The sequence below is a fragment of the Periophthalmus magnuspinnatus genome, chromosome 16, assembly GCF_009829125.3.
Source record: "Periophthalmus magnuspinnatus isolate fPerMag1 chromosome 16, fPerMag1.2.pri, whole genome shotgun sequence".
Lineage (NCBI taxonomy): Eukaryota > Metazoa > Chordata > Actinopteri > Gobiiformes > Gobiidae > Periophthalmus > Periophthalmus magnuspinnatus.
The window spans coordinates 26600491-26618982 of record NC_047141.1 but is presented as its reverse complement, the minus strand read 5'-3'; the positions used below and the strand labels follow the sequence as shown (position 1 = coordinate 26618982).

Genomic DNA, 18492 nt, shown 5'->3' with positions numbered 1-18492 from the left:
AATTTGTTAAATTAAGGCCCTATTATAAATCAGTGATATGAAATTAAATGCTGAAAGCCTACAAATAAAAAAATAATAAATATAAAAACTCGTTAGTAAATTCCAGTGTTTGGTGACTGAATAACAAAGATAAATATGAACACAAAAGTAAAATGCAAGTGATAAAAAACAAAGATTAAAAAGTAAAAAATATTAAAAAGGAACGATAACCAAACCGGAAGTATTAGACTGCGATCCCGGAAGTGACCTGTTCTCCGTGGACTGTAGAGAATGATGGCGGGGGAGACTTCTGTGGAGCTATTATTTTTAGATACATTTAAGCATCAGAGTGCAGAGGTAAACTGTTTTATCCTTCAGCATTCAGAAGCTCTTATGAACTAGGGGAATATGTAATTGCATTGTTTATGTCTATTATATTAGCAGTTGTTTTAGTAAGATGCTAAACTTGCTAACTGTGGCTAACGGATTACTTTAACTTGTTGTATCTTTTTTTACTTAGTTACTCTACTACTTAATCAAACTTCTGCAAATTATATTGATTGAGTACTTAACCACACACTCTCCTTTTATTTCCCATATTGTATAAGTCATTAATGCCGTATTGTGTTGTATATTCCTGTCGGACAGCAGGAGTGAATCATAACATTTACAATATGCCCACATATTTCGTCTTTATGTGCAAATATTAGCAAATGCCTATCTGATGAATTAGCTAACACATTAATAAAAAAGCAAATGATAAACAACTTGATTCGATGCATGAAATAACGGTGAACTACTAATGAATAAGAAAAAAAATACAAAGAGCGAGGCGGAAGCTGTTCATTTTAACCTCAGTTTTTCACTGCATTTTGCAATCAGTTGTCATAATTTCTATTTTCAATCATGTATGGTGCATAAATATATAATGCACAAACAATGCAATGAAAACGTTTATTGGCCCTAAAGGAAATGTGAATTGCAGAGAGCATAGGCATCAGGAAATCAAGATGGGATGAGTTCATTCATCTTTGTCCACTTTTTGCCATACGATCTTGTGGATACTTGAGCTTTTTTGTGTGTTACCAATACATTGCATATGGCCCACAAAGACATAAAGTTCCTAAAAATCGTTTTAGAAAGTTGCATTTTTCATTAATTGTATTTTGTATTCTATTTTTATCTTGCATCCTATTTTGATCTGTTGTAGATAACCAATGTTGATGTGGTGCGATTTCCATGTGGAGTCTTAATAACAGAAGTGCGGGTCATTCCTCCAGGATTAAAAGCTCACAGCAGTTTACCTGATAACAGAGCATTTGGGTAAGATCTTTATGTTGACATAACATTACTACTACAAGCACACTTTGTCATTTGTTTATAATGGGACACAAAATGTTGCCTAATTGGAAATAATCCTGGTTACATGTTTTACTGTGTATGTGTACTATTCAAAAGGATATGTTTGATGTAATTAGTAAATAAAACACTGAAAATGTGGGATTGTTCTAAGTTACAAAAATATATCAATATATATATCACGTTCCTGAATGTGTTGCAATGTCCCTCACAGTATAGAATATAAAATACAAAATCAGTAAAATATGTATCAATTATCCTATGGACCTGCACAAATGTTCAACATAAATTGGTGAATGCTTTTATTCATAATTAAATATACATTGAATCAATCAGAAAAGTCAAACCCAACTTAATAAGACAAACAAAGATAAGAAAATGTATGTTAAAAACTTTGCTTCCCTGTCTTTCCAGTGAGACCTCTCCTCATGCATTTCAGCTGGAGATATTCTTCAATAACGTCACCAAGCCCAACTGCTCCACCTTCCACAGACTGGGCAGGTCAGGATTTTTATGTACTAATCCTCAGCCATTATTTTGCATCTGTGGCTAAAACCCAAAGGGCCATCCATATCTTGCCCCCGGAGCAGTAGTTCTAATGAGTGGGCGTGTCCATGTTGGACTCCCACTACCTACATGATTTTAATGCTGGAGTAAAAAGGCTGTACTTGGCTGCTGGTGACTGGATTGGCACGGTAGAAATGTACATTTATGGGGATTGGAATCTGAACCAATCTGTGACTGGTGCTGCATTTAAAATCACTGCAACTTTTATGCCTTGATTATGTTACATGTTAAGTTTTGATATTTATTTTTACAATTCTGACAATTCACTAAATGCACCAAACCACGCCCTCAATTTGCTCCACTCAGCCTATTTTTGAATGGCACACCTCTTTTTTAGAGTTCCACGCCCCCCACTTTGCTGTGTTAAGACCGGGGGCAAGATATGGCCCAAAATGTAGATGATGCTCAATTCGGTCTTACCTGATGAACCGGTAATGGTAGAAATTGAGCCCTTTTGTGGAGGACCTGTGCGTTTATTGTGTCAGCAACAACCTATTTTCAGGTTCTTTGTTCTCCACCTAGCCAACTGGTCTCTCCAGAAACAAGGCTCCACCCACACAGTAGCAGAAAGTGACACTCAAACATAGGAGTTTCCACTGTAATAGAGGAGCAGAGGATGTTTAGACTTGATTATTTTTCATCCCTTAAACGACAGATGTGGATAATTGCACCGGAATGTAAACCTAATGATTGTTTTATTAGAGAAAGAATTGAACTTGAACACGCCCCTCATCAGGACATATGAATTCCCATAGTTTTTAAACGTTGAAGAGTTATTTGCATCTTCTTCAAATCATAATGTATTATGACATGGCATTTGTTTGAAGACTGTTGTCTTTTCTCTCCTTAGTCTTGAATATGATGAAAACAAGTCTATTGTTTTCCGACCAAGTGGAAAGGCAAGTAAAGTAATTCAGGCTTGACATTGGCATTGTTTAATGTGATTAACTACATATTTGCCTGTTGAATGTGCAGGTGAACACGGATGGCCTAGTTCTGCGTGGATGGTACACAAGTCTGACAGTGGCTGTTTATGGGACCGCAGAGCGTTCCCATGGACACGATCAAGGCTCACCCCCTCCACCACCTCCCCCTCCCCCTCAGCAGCAGAGTGGGCTCAAAAGAGCAAAGCAAGGTCCGTCTGAATGAATCCCCCACACCCAAAATATGAAACTGAAACATGACCCCCACACACCTCATTGAGCCTAATTTCATTGTAATCCTGATTTTAGAATGGGAAAAAGATGAGCATTACAATGGGAGTCCCCCCAGACTGGGTCCCAGGGGGCCACGCACACCGCCTGGGCCTCCTCCACCAGATGATGACGATGATGAACAACTCCCAATGACAAGTATACATATAATTAAATGTATATATGTTTTCATCAATCTCTATAACTGCATAACTTTGTATCTTGCACTAACTGCAGTGGGCATTGTTAAAGTGGAGCCATGCGAGGGTCGTGATGACTACCTGGAGGCGGTCTCCCCTGAGCGGTCGCTGCCAGCAGATGAGCCGTACTCTGATGCTGAGGCAGAGGAGGAGGGTGAAGAGGACGAGGAAGAGGAGGACCCAGATGAGGCACGCAGTGATGGCAGTGCTCTGGAGGATGAAGAGGAGGATGATGAGGGTGAGGACCAGGACTTAGAGGAAGGTATGGGAGGTTTATGTGGAACAGGAAATCCTGACTTTCCAAATGGAATCCTACCACAATCCAAGAGGCTGCACTGTGGGCTGTGCAGGCATGTTTATCCTTGGAACCAACTGGAGAAGGATCCATTTGAGAACATGCTCCAGCATGATGCTCATTTGCAGTTGTTAGATGGTTTACATATGGCTGGTGAGAATGCTTTTACTCATCATAAGTTGACATGTGCAACGGTCCCTCCAGCATCCTAACAGCCTGACCTATATTATAATCATATCTTGCATGATAAACTAAATTTGCATGTCTGCAATGTGATGTTTTGGTGAGGAGGTGTTTAAATATTCTTTGGTGAAATAATGTTAAGTTGTGATTTGCTCAAATCTGTTTTTTGTTGTAGATAATGATGGCTACGAGCAGATTTCCAGTGATGAAGATGACCTTGATAATGGCAGCTTCAAACTGCCGACATTTGACATGGATTACACAGCCGAGGACCTGGCTTCAGTTCCACCTGTTCAATATGATCCATATGAGCGAGAGCTCAGGCCAATGCAGTACTTCAGTCCTCCATATAAAACACGCTTTGAAACTCAGCTGGAGAAGGCCAGTTTGGAGGAGCCCATGGACCCTGGAGGCACAGAGGAGAGTGCTGGAGAAGAGGCTGAGGCTGTCGCTCAGCTCAGAGAGCTGCAGGCTTCTGTTGGAGCAGACAGAGATGCCCGCTGGGTCACTGCACTGGAGGAGGCTCCAGGACTGCTGTTTAAAGGATTAGCTTCTTTAATTAAACAGTGTGAGGGGGAGGATAAGGTGGAAGAACAAATATCCACATTTGTCCAATGGGCTCTCCTAGCTCTGAATATGGACATTGCTCTGACACAACCCATAGCTCTGAACCTCAGGCAGCTGAAAGCAGGGGCCAAACTGGCCTCAAACTTGGCAGAATGCCCACAGGGCCTGGCTGCGCTGCTCCGAGACGGGGCCTTAAACGTGCTGCTGCAGCTTCTTCACACGGACCACGTCTCCTCAACACTGAAACTCAGCCTTCTTAAGGCACTGGACTCTCTGATTAGCGCTCCTGCTGGTGTGGAGTCCTTCCTGCACTCAGAGAACGAAGAGAAGAGTGGATACCAGGTTAGAAATAAGAATGTATTGATTTTGTGTGTGTGTGTGTGTGTGTGTGTATATATATATGTACCGGTGTATGTATATATATATATATATATATATATATATATATATATATATATATATATATATATATGTATATATATATATGTGTATATATGTATATATATGTATATATATATATGTGTATATATATATATGTGTATATATATATGTGTATATATGTATATATATGTATATGTGTATATATATATATGTATATGTGTATATATATATATGTATATGTGTATATATATATATGTATATGTGTATATATATATGTATGTATATATATGATATATATATATATATATCATATATATATCATATATATCATATATATCATATATATCATATATATCATATGATATATTTTATATATATTTATATATTTTATATATCTATCACACATAAATGTATATATATATTTTTGGGAGGGTGTCAATTAATTTTTATTGCTTGTATTGACAGCACTTGGTTCATTTATTTTTGCGTGAAGAAACAGTAAGAGTTATAACAGCTGGAAACGCCATTCTTCAGAAAAGTCATGTTTATGAGGTGCTGGCAGATTTACAGCGATCTGCAGACTCCCTCAGTGAGCGTGAGCCTGTTCAGGTAGGTAGCTCTATGATGCATTGTATTTAACATTATAATGAATCATAATCTAATGTAGTGTTCTCCTATAGGAGGACGTGGAGGGTGCTGAGAGCCCGATGGAGGAGGACCCGCCCCTCAGCTCATCTGCAGTAAGTGAGGCTGAGCTGGATCGACTTGCTGGTCTTTTGGAGGAATTGCATCATTTGTTGGAGACTGCTCCTCATTGCATGGTTCAACCACCCGGAAAAGCATTCCCCACTACAGCCAGAATAACAGGGCCACAGGAAAGAGATGACCCCTACCCAACATTGTACAGGTAAATAAGTGGGAGTTTTGGAAAAAATCTGTAATGGCAGGTTAGGATATACATTTCACTATACTATCACTGTATTTAAGATTTCACAAAAAATCTTACCTTTTTTTTTTTTTTCAAGATTTTAAATTTTGAAGAAGTTTTACTTCCTGTTTTTTTTTTTGTTCAATGTTGGCTAATACAAATAGCCTAAATGACAACATTGTTATTTTGATAATTCAAAATTTTATCTATCAGAAAGTTCCTTCCTTGAGCGTAAATCTTTCTGCTTTTTGGATGGAATTTTCCATGTTGATGAAATAGGTAGACAGATTCTGTTTTAGAACTTAACTGCTGAAAAACTATGACAAATATTTACTACAGGTAGTATCCCATCAAACCAAGTAATTAGAAAAACTTGAAAACCTGTCATATGCACTTTAAATTCGTTTTTTATGCTTAAAATTCTACTTCAAACTCTCCTTTTATGGTGTTTATTTGAAACCTTTCCAGGAGCAAGAGCTTTTGATAAACTGAAATATGAAAAGTTAAACAAATTCAAGGTTTCAGAACATGTCGATTTTATTAGGTTAGCAGGTTTTATTAAAGAAAGACCCCCTTTGCTGAGAACATTATATTACCAAAATTATTTCAGCCCTCGCAAGTTGATCTTTGTGACTATTCAAATTGTGATTTCAGTTTGTGTGCGATACATCTTGCAGTCTTGGCAGCTATCAATTTGATAAATGGGTGTTAAGGTTTTGATGGTATTTGTCATGTTGTCCACCAGGTACATGCACGCGTGTCACTTCTTGGAGAGCGTTACCTTGGTGCTGTCAGCCGCCGCCGCTGCTGGACACTTGGGCATCATACAAGGCATCAAGGAGCTTCTGCGATTCCTGTCTCTCACTCAGTCTGGCCTGTTGTTTCTTCTGTCTCAACCTACTCCATCAAACCTCTTATTACGACTTCTGGCTTCTGTAACTGAGGCGGAGAATGAAGAGATACTTTTTACAGGAGGAGAAAGTGCACTCAACGGCCCTGGGTTTGGCGAAGAAGGATTTGGAGTGTGGTTAATGCAGGCTCTACATGCTCTCCAAAGTGTATCAGAGCTCATGAGTCATGTGAACGCAGGGGGAGAGGGAGGAGTGGGACTAGAAGAAGGCGACAATGCAGAGATACTTGGTCTGCTAAACAGTCTCTATGTGATGACGTTCACTCAGACTGGACGCAGTGCTGTGGCTCATGTCTTCAGCTTGGACAGTAATATCTCCTGTCTGGTCACTCTGCTCCAACACTACAGCAAGGAAGGCCAAGGGTAAGGCAGACTAGTCCAAGTTGGTAAGATGTGTTGCATCTAGGGTGGGAAATACATCAGATTATTGTGAGTATTGTATACAAAATTAGATTTCTGAGTATCGTCATAATAAAAAAAAAAGTAAACATAATCTGATTAGGTTCATAGGGTTTTAAACATTTTAATTGTTGAAACATGTCTCTATGACACAAAATAAAGGTCTGATTTTAAGAACATATAAATTGTTAAAAATGAAAACAATTTAAAAGCCCATCAAGTCCTGAAAAATAAACTTAAAGAAATGGCCGTTTAATTTTTGACCAAGATATTCTATATTTTACCTTACTTATGTATAATGCAAAAATATATTCCTATTTTTTGTTTTTGGAGTTAAAAACACCCACCTATAGTAGCTGTTTAGCTCCTTTTATAAGCTACATACTTTCTGTGTTGTTTTATTGCAGAGACACCAAAGCTCGCAAAGCAGTCACCTACAACTATGCGTGCATGCTAGTCTTACTGGTGGTGCAGAACTCCAATGAGCTCAGGATGATGGAACACTTTGGTGCCCCTTTGCTGACCATTGCAAAGGCCGATGAGACAAATGCTAAGCTACAGGGTAAGTTTTAAAAGGTTAGATTAGTTTTTTAAAGTTTAAAAAAAAAATTTTATTTAGAGTGTAATTTTTCTTTACAGAACTTAGTAAATGGTTGGAGCCTCTGGACAAGCTACGGTTTGAAATGGGCAGTATTCCCTCACTCATAGAATACATTAAACAGGTAACTTTTGGTTGTTAATAATTTTGTTGAATAATGATACTAAATTAATGCATACATTTTATGTGTAAGATAAGATGAACCTTTGTTTGTCACACAATGGGACATTACATTGTTGCACTGGAAATTTCAAAAACAACAAGAGGATAGGAAGCATCTATAAAACTAAAACGTTTTTTTTATTAGTTTTATTTATTTACTTTTTTAACTTTAATTGTGGATTGTAGAACTTGCATCTTCAAACACTTGTCCTGTAATATACATTATCATATGATTCACTATGCATCTTTACACTCTGTACATCTATGCAGTACTGTGTGATCTGTCAGTGCTATATGCAAATGCAGTGTTTCATGTGTCATAACACCTTTTTTTTGCCTAAGAATGTGGAGAATGTGTTGACGGCTGATGGGACTGGACTCGTCACTGCTCTGAGAATTCTCGGACACCTCGCCTGTCCCTCACCTCCCACTGAAGGTACTTTATGTATTCTTTATGTTTGTTATGTTTTCTTTTCTTGGTGGTTTCCAGAATCTATGACAAGTGCCTGTCTACATGCCACATCAAAATACTGCACCCTTCAGGCGGTGAACTTTTTACTGCCATAAAAATGTGTAATACAGAACTCATTCATTTTAAATAGTTTGCAGCAGTACAAACATTTTCCTCACTTTTCTAATGCGTTCCTAGCATCATAATTATTCACAATAATGAGTTTATTAGTGCTTTTCACAACTTTCAGAGGCCAGAGTGGAGTCATGGCAACAACAACTAGCATACTAACAGTGCCCCAGCCTCCCTGATTTGCAGATGATAAAAATGCTTTATAATTAGATGCAGACAACACACAGTGGTCTCATTTTGACGCAAAGAGGTGCTTTTATAATATATCTATTCTAGGGCAACATCAATTTTACTATATTACATAAAACTAAAGGTGGTACAGCTCCTTTTAACATCTGTACATCTGACCACCTGCTTTTAAACTATGTAGACATAAGAGTTGAATAGAATTGTCCTATCATCTTCAACCCAGTTATTTTTAAGCAAATGCTGCAAAACAATTTTATGTAATATAATGTGTAATACATTTTCTCTTTGTGCCTTCTCATCTGCTCTCCTTAGGTCAACAGAAAGACCTTAAATGGAGCCTTGCGGTGGTACAGCTGTTTTCAGGAGAGGGTCTAGATACTTGCGTGCGTGTGCTACAGAAACTGTGCAGTGTTTTACTCCAGCCTTGGCGTCTCCATGGACACATGGGCCCCACCCCTCAGCGCTGCATGATCATCAGCATCTGTATTACCACCCTGCGACTGCTAAGGACCATGTTAACAGAGCTGTTGAGAGGAGGGGCTTTTCAGTTTAGAGACACTCGAGTTGCCAGTGTTTTGGTCACTCTTCATATGACTGTGTGCTCCATTCCCGCGTCCGGCCGTCTGGATGGAGAGGAGATGAGAGTACAGGCACTGATAGTGGATATACTGCTCACTTTCACACAAGGAGTCAATGAAGAGGTGTGTATGAAGTGCTAAAAAACAAACTATAGAAGTGGGTGAATGACAAAAATATGATTTTTTTCTTGGAGCCTAGGCGATAATTTTAGCACAATTCTTATACTGATATGCATTCAAACTTGCACACAGCATGTCAAAATTCAGAGTAAATGGAACTAAACCAGGACTAGAACACCACCAAACCAAGTCTCCATCAGATTCAAGATTAAATAGGGCTCAAACCAAGACCAAATTAGAACACTCCCATGGTGGCTTTATATTGACTTCAGAGGTATGTTAAACAGCTTCCTCATCTACATATCTCACAGGTTGAATTCACGTGTCACTCCCTCATAGCATGACAGAAGCAGACCAATCCATGGGTTTCAGGATGATTAACCGTAGCACCATAGCAATTAAAAACCCAAATACAAATTTTCCATCTTTTGAATGGATGTCTGTGTAATCCTTCAGTCGTCCAGGTCTGATCCACAGTAAAAGCTGAAAGACTTTACTTTTAATATCTTTTGAATGGTAAAAAGTCCTCAAAGTGGAGCCTATAAACAGGAAAACTAAACTGACTAGAAGAAGAGGGTGGGAATGTTGGGAAATAAAAGGGGTCAGATCACGAATTGTTATTTAACTACATTGTCATATTGTCCACCTCTACTACACTATTGCAGAATGAGAAGTTTTCCTACTATTGTGTTTCTGCTGTAGGTGACTCACACTGAAGAAACACTGGCAAGTAACACATGGTCGCTGATGCTGAAAGAGGTGATCAGCTCACTCCTCAAAGCTCCTGAAGGACTTTTCTCAGGTCTCACTTTACTGTCTGAGCTGCTTCCTCTGCCACTCCCAATGCAGAGCACACAGGTAAAGTACTGTTCTTTTATCTCAATAAATGTATTCATGTTTTGTAACTGCATAGATCTTCTACCTATCTGAGAACAAGCCATCAATAATAACAATTACTTAATTTTGGTTTGAGATGATCAGTATGTTCTTTTGCCCCATAAACCTGGAGCAAAGCCACTTGCCTAATCTACAATAGCTTTTCAAAACATGAATCACAAAAGAAAATTACAACTAATTAAGGCTATTCTTCTCGAGTTCAATTTTTCACAGTATAAGTAATTGTTTCAAAGAATCCGGATTTTAATTATGAACTCAATTATTGTGATTAAAGGGGCTGTACCCATTTTTCCCATATAAGGGAGCTAATATTATATTATATACCGGTAGATATATTGTAAAAGCAGCTCTTAGGGTCAAAATGAAATCACTGTGCGCTGTCTGTACTTATCTATAAAGTGTTTTAAATGCACTGTTAACATGTTAGTGGTTTTAATCTTTACCATGACAACAAAACTCCGCTCTAGCCTCTGAAAGTAGTGAAAAACGCTTATAAGCTCATCATGGTGAAAACTGGCATGTTCGGACCACTGTAAACCGTTTTAAATGAATGAATTCATATTTTTAAGATAATAAAAAGCAGCCACTGTTTCCTAATATTTAGCCTGTATGTTGTGATTTTCAGGGCATTTCAGTTCAGGATGTAGCTGTGGCTCTAAACACCAGAAAGCTGTGGAGTATGCATCTGCGTGCCAAGTGGAAGGAGTTCTCTGAGGTGTTCACGTGTGTCAGTCCCACGACCTGCCCCCCGCTGGTTGCCATGTTAAGGAGGGTGTGTGTGCAGATGGCTGACCTCTCCTCGACCACAGCGACACTCATCATGAAAACTGTACTGGAGCAGCTACTGGAGGAACTACAGCCGTGAGTATATAGTATATACATCTACTCTCATGTTGAAGAGGGCCAGTTAAAAGTGTATTGAGGGTATTGATATAGGAGTCAAATGAAACACAACCTTTGGTTTTGATTTGTGCAACAACAGATTTTAACTGGACTCTAACAAAAAAGTAAATATATATTATGTTATTAACTATTACTGTAATTGTGAAATTAGAAGAACAAAATTATACTGATTGATGGAAGGCAAGAAATAACCAAATTGACCAAAATTCTGATTAGAACAACAGAAATGTATAGGCCCATAACTCAGAGTAAAATCACATCAATTAAATGTAGCTACTACCTGCCTCTCTCTTTCTGCCTTTTGTTTGAAAGCTAAATCGTGTTTTACCTCTCTCGTTCATTGCAGCGCTGAGGGCAAGTGTGTGTGTTGGGGTCAGGTGTCTCGTCTCCTCTCTCTGATGGACGCTCTGGTGTCACAGAGGGCCTGTAAAAGTGCTGCGTTACATCTTCTGTCTGGGTCTGTGTCCGGAGATGAAACACTGGCTGAGCTGTTTCCCATGCTCCTGTCGCTACTGGCGCCCCCTTCAGACCAAACCCTGCAACAACAGTGCAGTGAACTTGTGGGCACCATTATACAGTCACTGTGTGACCAGGTAAACACTCAAATTAACCAAGATCATATAAAAATAATACCTGTTTTCTGTAGAAAACATGCAAAATTAACTATTAAACTATTCTCTTGTCTCTGCATTAGGATATTTCACTGGTGGTGTCTACTCCTGGTGAAGGCTGTGTGTCAGAAGTGGAGCAGTTGGCCAATTCTCTTCCGGGTCGAGAGATGATTTCTTCAGTCTGTAACTCCTTGTTGGAGGTTTTGGGGAACTCTGAAAGCACCGTGTCACTCCTCCTCACCTGCATCCGAACTCTGACATTCCTCACTGAGCACGACTACGGTCTATACCACCTCAAAATGTAAGTGGTCATTTTACATGATTTTTGGGGCAACAGCAGCCCAGTTGGTGGAGTGTTTGTCCACTGATCCGAAGGTTGACGGTTTGAATCATGCTTTTGACATAAAAACATAATTGGGAGAGCGGTCCAATCCACTGACCCACAGGTTGGCGGTGTGATTCCAGCTCCCACAGATGAATGTTGTTGTTGTGTCCTTGGGCAAGACACTTAACCCACCTCGACCCCAGTGTCTAGATACACTGGTATATGAATGTGTGGGTGAATGACTGAGTGGTTCCTTGATCTAAAGCACTTGTAAATGTATACAATCGAAATCAAATGGTACCTTTCAATGCAAGACTACATCACAATACCACAGTTATACATATATTGCTTTTGATTTCATAGTGTCCAATTATATATGTATAGTTTTTTTTAAAACACAAAACTGAGTTATAAATATTACAAAATGGAAAAATGTCCGGCAATAAATTAATTCAATTGATTGAGTCTGCAATATGGATTATAAATAGTCAAATAAGTGATAAAAAATACAAATATTGGGATTTTGCAACAATTGTTTTTAAAATTTTGTTTGGTTTTATTTTATCTTTCAGCTCTTTGAAGAAACACAGTACAAGCTTGTACTCACTGCTGAAAAGACAGGCTTTTCCATTCAACAAAGACTCTGCAGATCTACTCTCTACTTTGCTTGACTTCCTCAGACAGATCCTCAACACAGAATCAATGGTACGTCATCAATTTTTCATGTTTTTGTCATTTTGTGTATTAAAAAAAAGACCAATATCTAGAGCTTGTGATAACTGAAAATTCTGTCATTTATGTATTATTATCAACTGTGATGATAATCTATGTAACTGCCTTGAGAATATTTCAACTGTTCAGATTTCAAAACCTGTTGCTCGTAATTTCTCTCATAACAATAATTTATTTTAATTATCGTTACCACAACTTTTTAGCTTGTTAGTTAAAATTTGTTGAAATAAGACCATTTTTAATCTTGTGTAGCTTTGACTTAAAGGTATCTGCCAATGCAATAGGCTCTATGTACAACAGCATGTTAGCCAGTTCACTGTATCTCAAAGCTAACAGTCACTTTTATTAAAATCATCCATCCATCCATTTTCTTCCGCTTATTTGGGGCCGGGTCGCGGGGGCAGCAGTCTAAGCAGGCACTCCCATACTTCCCTCACTTCCCTGAAAATCAGAAAACATAAAATATAAACCATATAAATATAAATTAAACTTCAAATTAATTGAAATAAAGACGACCCAGGTATTTTTTATGTAGAATAGTTCAGTATGTGGCATTATTTAATATTCATAATGCCTCAAAATTAGCATTAGCATTAACATTGAGACACAAACATCGCTCTTTCTAAACACAAGTGTCCACTGGTGAAGTATTCATTTTATTTGTGCAGTTCACTCCCTGTCCACTGCCTTCTCTTTAAATATTTATTCATTTTAGCATGACTCAGCAAAAACCTCAGAGATACAATTGGACAGGAAAGTAATAAAGCTAACAGTGAGGTTGCTTGGCGCTGTTGTGCACAGAGTCAATTAGATGTTATAGGATAGCCAGTGTGGCGATATGTAATTGTAATAAGTAATTTTACTTATTTACGTTTTAATTCATGCCTTTATCCTAAGTATTGTCTTGATTTCTTTCAGTGTGTTGAAGAGGCCCAGTCCCGTAGTGACGAGCCAGTCTTCACCCCCCCACGGCTGCTCACGGGGTCCGAAATGAAAGCTCTTCTGCAGTGGGAGGACTCAGAATCACATCCACTGCCCACTTTAGAGAAAACGATCACGGTACATACATTAAGTTAAAATGATTAGAATTCATGACAGGTGTCTTGTTTGTAATAAAAAATAGAGACCTATAAGATAAATCCAATCTTGTCAAAACCATTCCATTTTATTTTTTCCTGTTTTTTTCATAAGCAGAATTACTTGTCCATGGAGTAAGAGTTTGACTAGTTGAACACAATTCCTGCTCATCTGTCATACCCTGAAATTGAAAAACTATGAAAAAAAATAAAGACCTACGTCGAAAAACAAAACAAATCTGAACTCCTTTAAAAATGAATATCCTCTATATTACTAATGCATTGCTGTTAATTTTTGTTTTCAAGTGATTCATTTCTAATTTGTTTGTAATAGAAACTATGCAAAGAGGATGAGTCACTGGAAACGATGTTGGAGAATGTGATCGTTCTGAGGCAGACTCTTGAATCGGCCTCAGACTCGGCTCCAGCTCTGGACTCAGAACCTCCGCTGCCTCCGCCCGAACCCCTCGCCGCACAGTTTAACCACAGGTACATTTGGAGGCTAATATATGGTTCCTTTATATTAGTAGACAAAACGATGTAGATATGTACTGTGTTTTGTCATAGTTTTTGTTTGTTTTATATTTGCTGACAAAAACTAAATACATGGGGATATTTTGTGAACAATTAAAACATGTACAGAATTAAAGAGAATTGACCAGTAGGCACGAGATCCACTTTTCCTTTTTAAATTTGTCAAACAAACCCTTACCAGACTGTAAAAAAAGATTTTCCAAGGAACAACTGGTTTGTACTAAACTTAGATTTTTGTCAAAAGTTAAGGTTAGGATCAGTTTTCTGGTCACTGGAGGCATAGAATCCAAACATCTGTGTGTGTGTGTGTGTCTGTGTGTATTTGTATGTGTGTGAGTGTGTGTTTGTGTTTAATGTAATTTACTATCTAAAAATGCAGAATATTGTCAAAATTACTTATTATTTAATTTATTAGTATTTCCATGCCCCTGCTTATTTCTTATAGGACTGTTTACATACTGTCAGAAGCTCTGGATGAACAGCTGAAGGCTCTCTGGTTTTCTCCTTTCCAAAATGAGGACATTGAGCCTGATCTTGATATGGTAAGATTCTTTTACATAAATACATTACAATAAAGTATAATGTAAGAGAACAATAATTTGCTCCCTAATGGAAAAAATGCTGTGTTGCAATGCAGAGTTCAAATGCAACAGCAACAAACTAAATATGTAGTGATAATACAAGGTTCTCTATCAGAAATTACACTTAAATATTGTTATAATATTGATATAACACTAATTAACAGCAGCAATATTTTTCCAGCATTGTGCAGCCCTTATCTGGATGGTATTTCTTATGTTTCTTGTTTGAATGTGCCAGGTGAAGGTGGACCTGATGGGCTTGGCTCAGGAGTGTTGTCCTGAGCTCGATCTGAAGTCTGAACTGGAGCGCTCCTTTTTGTCTGAGCCTTCGTCTCCAGGACATGCCAAACCTCCCAAAGGATTCAGACTGGGCAAGCACAAGCACGAGACGTTCATCACATCCAGGTATAAAACTTCTCCAATAGTTACAGCTCACACATAGTTTTTTTAAACATTTTTTACAGGATATAATAGTGGCGGCAGTAGCTTATGTGTGGGGTTCAGCTTCCTGTTATAGTTAACATTTTGAGGACTTTTTACCATTCAAAAGATAGGATATTTAGTTTTGTTTATGGTAGTGTTTATTTTTTATTTATTTATTTATTTTTGTTTTTTGTCATTCTGAAATCCATAGATATATTAGATCAATTATTCTCAAACTGTGGTGTGTGAAGACATTTTATCCACATTTTTGCTCTAATTTGGTTAATTAAATCTTACTACTATGACAATGGTGCAATCCTGTTTAAAACCTGGAATAGCCCTGTTATAGACCTGGCTTAGATTTGGTGGTACCCAGGCAGACAGATCTTTTCTTTGGAGTGGAAAGTTTGAAAGCCAGTGTGGAGTCTATATTGTTGATGTGTCATTGGGCAAGACACTTAACCCATCTTCCCTAATTATGTATATGGTGATGGTAGGATGAGGCTGGTGAGTGATGACTCAGATTTACAGCCTTATCTTTGTGCTGAGCCTCTAGGCAGCTGTGGATAGTGGCTAAAAAAAGTTGCTTATCAGGAATTTGTGAATTATGCAAGTTAAGGTAGCTTTGATATATGTTTTAATGTTTTTTGTTTTGACAGTGGAAAAATGGACTACACTGAGCCAGCTAAAAGAGCCCACATAATGGCAGCACCTCGGGGTCGCGGAGGTCGTGGTGGATTCGGACAGAACCTCTCTCGTCCTCATGATATTTTCCGCCAGCGTAAACAAAACACGTCGCGTCCCCCCAGTATGCACGTGGATGACTTTGTGGCTGCAGAGTTTAAAGACATTGCTCCGGTCGGGCTGCTACCCCCAAAGAGACCCCCAAAAAGCACCCCCAAACCCCCCACCCGAGGACTGTTCACAGGAAACAGGGGCAGGGCAACGTTCAACAGCCAAACGCGATTTTTCACTCCTCCACAACCAAAAGGAGTCCTGCTCTCCGGTATGTATCGATCAATCCATCGACTGTATATATTACTGGACATTGCTAACTTGCTGGCTGCTGCGTTCCAAATAGGAAGTGAGTATGAACACACTTCTGGCTCCATTGACTCTGGCTTCAATTCACTTTACATTAGAAAACTGTCCCTCCTCTCCGAAACTTTTGCAGTGAGCCTCGTCATTTGGCCTTAAAATGTTCTTATTAATATACATTATCCTGGTATTTTTATTTCACGATTGTGTCCATAACCCAAGACCTGAACATTAATAACAGACAAATCAGTCGCTTTCTTTCCCCGAGGTCCCTCCCGCTAGCATTTGATTGACAGTGTTGCTAATCATCCGCTCCCTGCTAAACCAGAGGTGCAGGCAGGAAGGAGCATTACCCTCAACAGCCTCACTCTGAATCGGCTCTTTCACAGTTATAGGGGTGAATTTGTATCATAGCACCCAGCCTCGATGAGCTTCATTTGACTGGACCTGAGCGCTGTGTTAGTCCACTTCTTTATACAGTTTATGGATCAATCACATAATATTTTCAGCACTGTAAAAATCTATGTTAAAATGACTTGTTTATAAAATTTCGGTCTTGTTTTTTTATTAGGTCTAATTTTGCCTTGAATGTAGTTACTGGTTTCAATATTTTAAGTACTTTCCTCATCAAGTGCAATTTTCTTAATCCAGTGACAGCTAATTTCATTTTCAGAAAAAAAAAAGAAACTAGTCAGAAACAAAATGAGACAGCATGATTACAATTTGTCAATAATGCATCTTAAACTTTAGATACTGCTCCAGTCCACACTGATATTCTTAATTCAAGCAATCAAACCGTAGACAGTTGTATGCATTACTATAGAAAATGCGGGTTTACAGGTGGCCAGTAGAGGGCATTAATATTGCTCTCCTTGTGTTATTCCAGGTAACTACACTCGCAGAGAGGGTGGGCGTGGTTCTTCGTGGAGCGCTCAAGTCCCGGCAGTCACACACAGAGGGACCTACAGCGAACCGCGAGGAGGTCAGAGCAACTTCACCAGGGGGCCGCTTCCTTCAAGACAACCTCCTGCTGGTGCGTATACTTTTTCATATGTTTTTCTTGTTTTGTTTTACCATGTACTCAACCACAATACTGAGAAACCAAATAACAACAAAAAGTTATGCTCTATTATCTTAGAGGAGATATAATAATTTAACATTTGAGTGTTCTGAAAATGTTGTATTTTTTTAAAGTTAACTATAACTAACTAAACAATAAAATTATACTATTGTATTCTTTTGTTTTTGTATATAATCACCTTTTCAAAGGGGCCACTAATTTGCAGTATAATCTTTCAAATAAGGGTATGATGCATCTGTACTTTTGTGGTTACAACAAAGTGTTTTGCAATACTCACTTACTCAGTACTTGAACAATATTCTCCTAAATATTATTATACATAATCATGTTGTTGTTGTCATTTGTATTATTATTATTATTATTATTAATAATAATAATAATAATAATAATAATAATAATAATAATAATAATAATAATAATAATAATAATAATAATAATAATGTATACTCGTTAATACATTTTTTATTTGAAAATTAAGTACTTTTTAAACTCTCTGAATATATGTTAGAGCAATTATATGCACAAATATATATATGATTTGTGAATATTTTTGGCAATATATTAGTAAAGGATGCTGCTTATTAATAGCTATAACAATAAATATAACTCCTTGATTTATACTGCTTACTTATCTTAAATATGTTTTTATATTTTATTAGGTAAGGATTAAACTAAAAGACTTTTTAATTGCTTATGTCCATTCTTTACAGGGGCGTATCGTCTTGCTCCTCGGGACAGGGCTCCACGGGGCAGAGGGGGCACTGGGCTTTCATGGTTGAGTGGAGGAGGGGGCAGCGCAGGAGGAGGAGGGGGAGGAAGGGGGTCCCAAGGTAGCAAGTTCAGTGGAGGAGGGAGCGGAGGAGGGAGGGGCCGGCATGTCCGCTCCTTCACCAGGTAAATGGACATTATCATGCCTAATAAGAATACAGACTTTGTTTTTTGTTTTGTTTAACATGAACTGTAATCTGAGGTCTTAATGAACAATTACTCAGTACTGAGACATTTTTATTATGTGGACATTAGTGACTTTAACTGTTGTAAAAATGTTAAGAAAATATTTAATAAAACCAAAAAAGCACTGTGTTTGGACAGTATTTTCT

The 18492-nt window shown here is 38.1% G+C and overlaps 1 protein-coding gene across 2 annotated transcripts; it reads left to right on the top strand.

Moving 5' to 3' along the window:
- The first annotated feature begins 223 nt into the window (after window positions 1-223).
- virma (vir like m6A methyltransferase associated) lies at window positions 224-18457 on the top strand. Of its 2 annotated transcripts, none has more exons than XM_033980327.2 (27): window positions 224-336; window positions 1190-1302; window positions 1753-1839; window positions 2756-2804; window positions 2881-3040; window positions 3138-3257; window positions 3336-3560; window positions 3952-4685; window positions 5190-5333; window positions 5405-5631; window positions 6398-6925; window positions 7369-7523; window positions 7601-7683; window positions 8064-8157; window positions 8806-9194; window positions 9894-10049; window positions 10714-10949; window positions 11338-11584; window positions 11686-11903; window positions 12500-12632; window positions 13578-13718; window positions 14070-14224; window positions 14715-14811; window positions 15089-15255; window positions 15933-16279; window positions 17198-17344; window positions 18103-18457. In XM_033980327.2, exons 1-27 carry the CDS (start codon window positions 271-273, stop codon window positions 18288-18290), a joined length of 5406 nt encoding a protein of 1801 aa, XP_033836218.1. In that variant the 5' UTR covers window positions 224-270; the 3' UTR covers window positions 18291-18457. The 2 variants fall into 2 exon arrangements, with proteins under 2 accessions (XP_033836218.1, XP_033836219.1); XM_033980328.2 differs by having other exon boundaries at window positions 250-336; window positions 3336-3536.
- Window positions 18458-18492: the final 35 nt, after the last annotated feature.

Excerpts from the sequence above, each read along its gene's own strand:
- virma (XM_033980327.2), top strand. The coding sequence starts at position 271 with ATGATGGCGGGGGAGACTTCTGTGGAGCTATTATTTTTAGATACATTT. Across the intron at positions 3,041-3,137 it reads GCTCAAAAGAGCAAAGCAAG|AATGGGAAAAAGATGAGCAT; the intron begins GTCCGTCTGAAT and ends TCCTGATTTTAG. Across the intron at positions 4,686-5,189 it reads AAGAGAAGAGTGGATACCAG|CACTTGGTTCATTTATTTTT; the intron begins GTTAGAAATAAG and ends TTGTATTGACAG.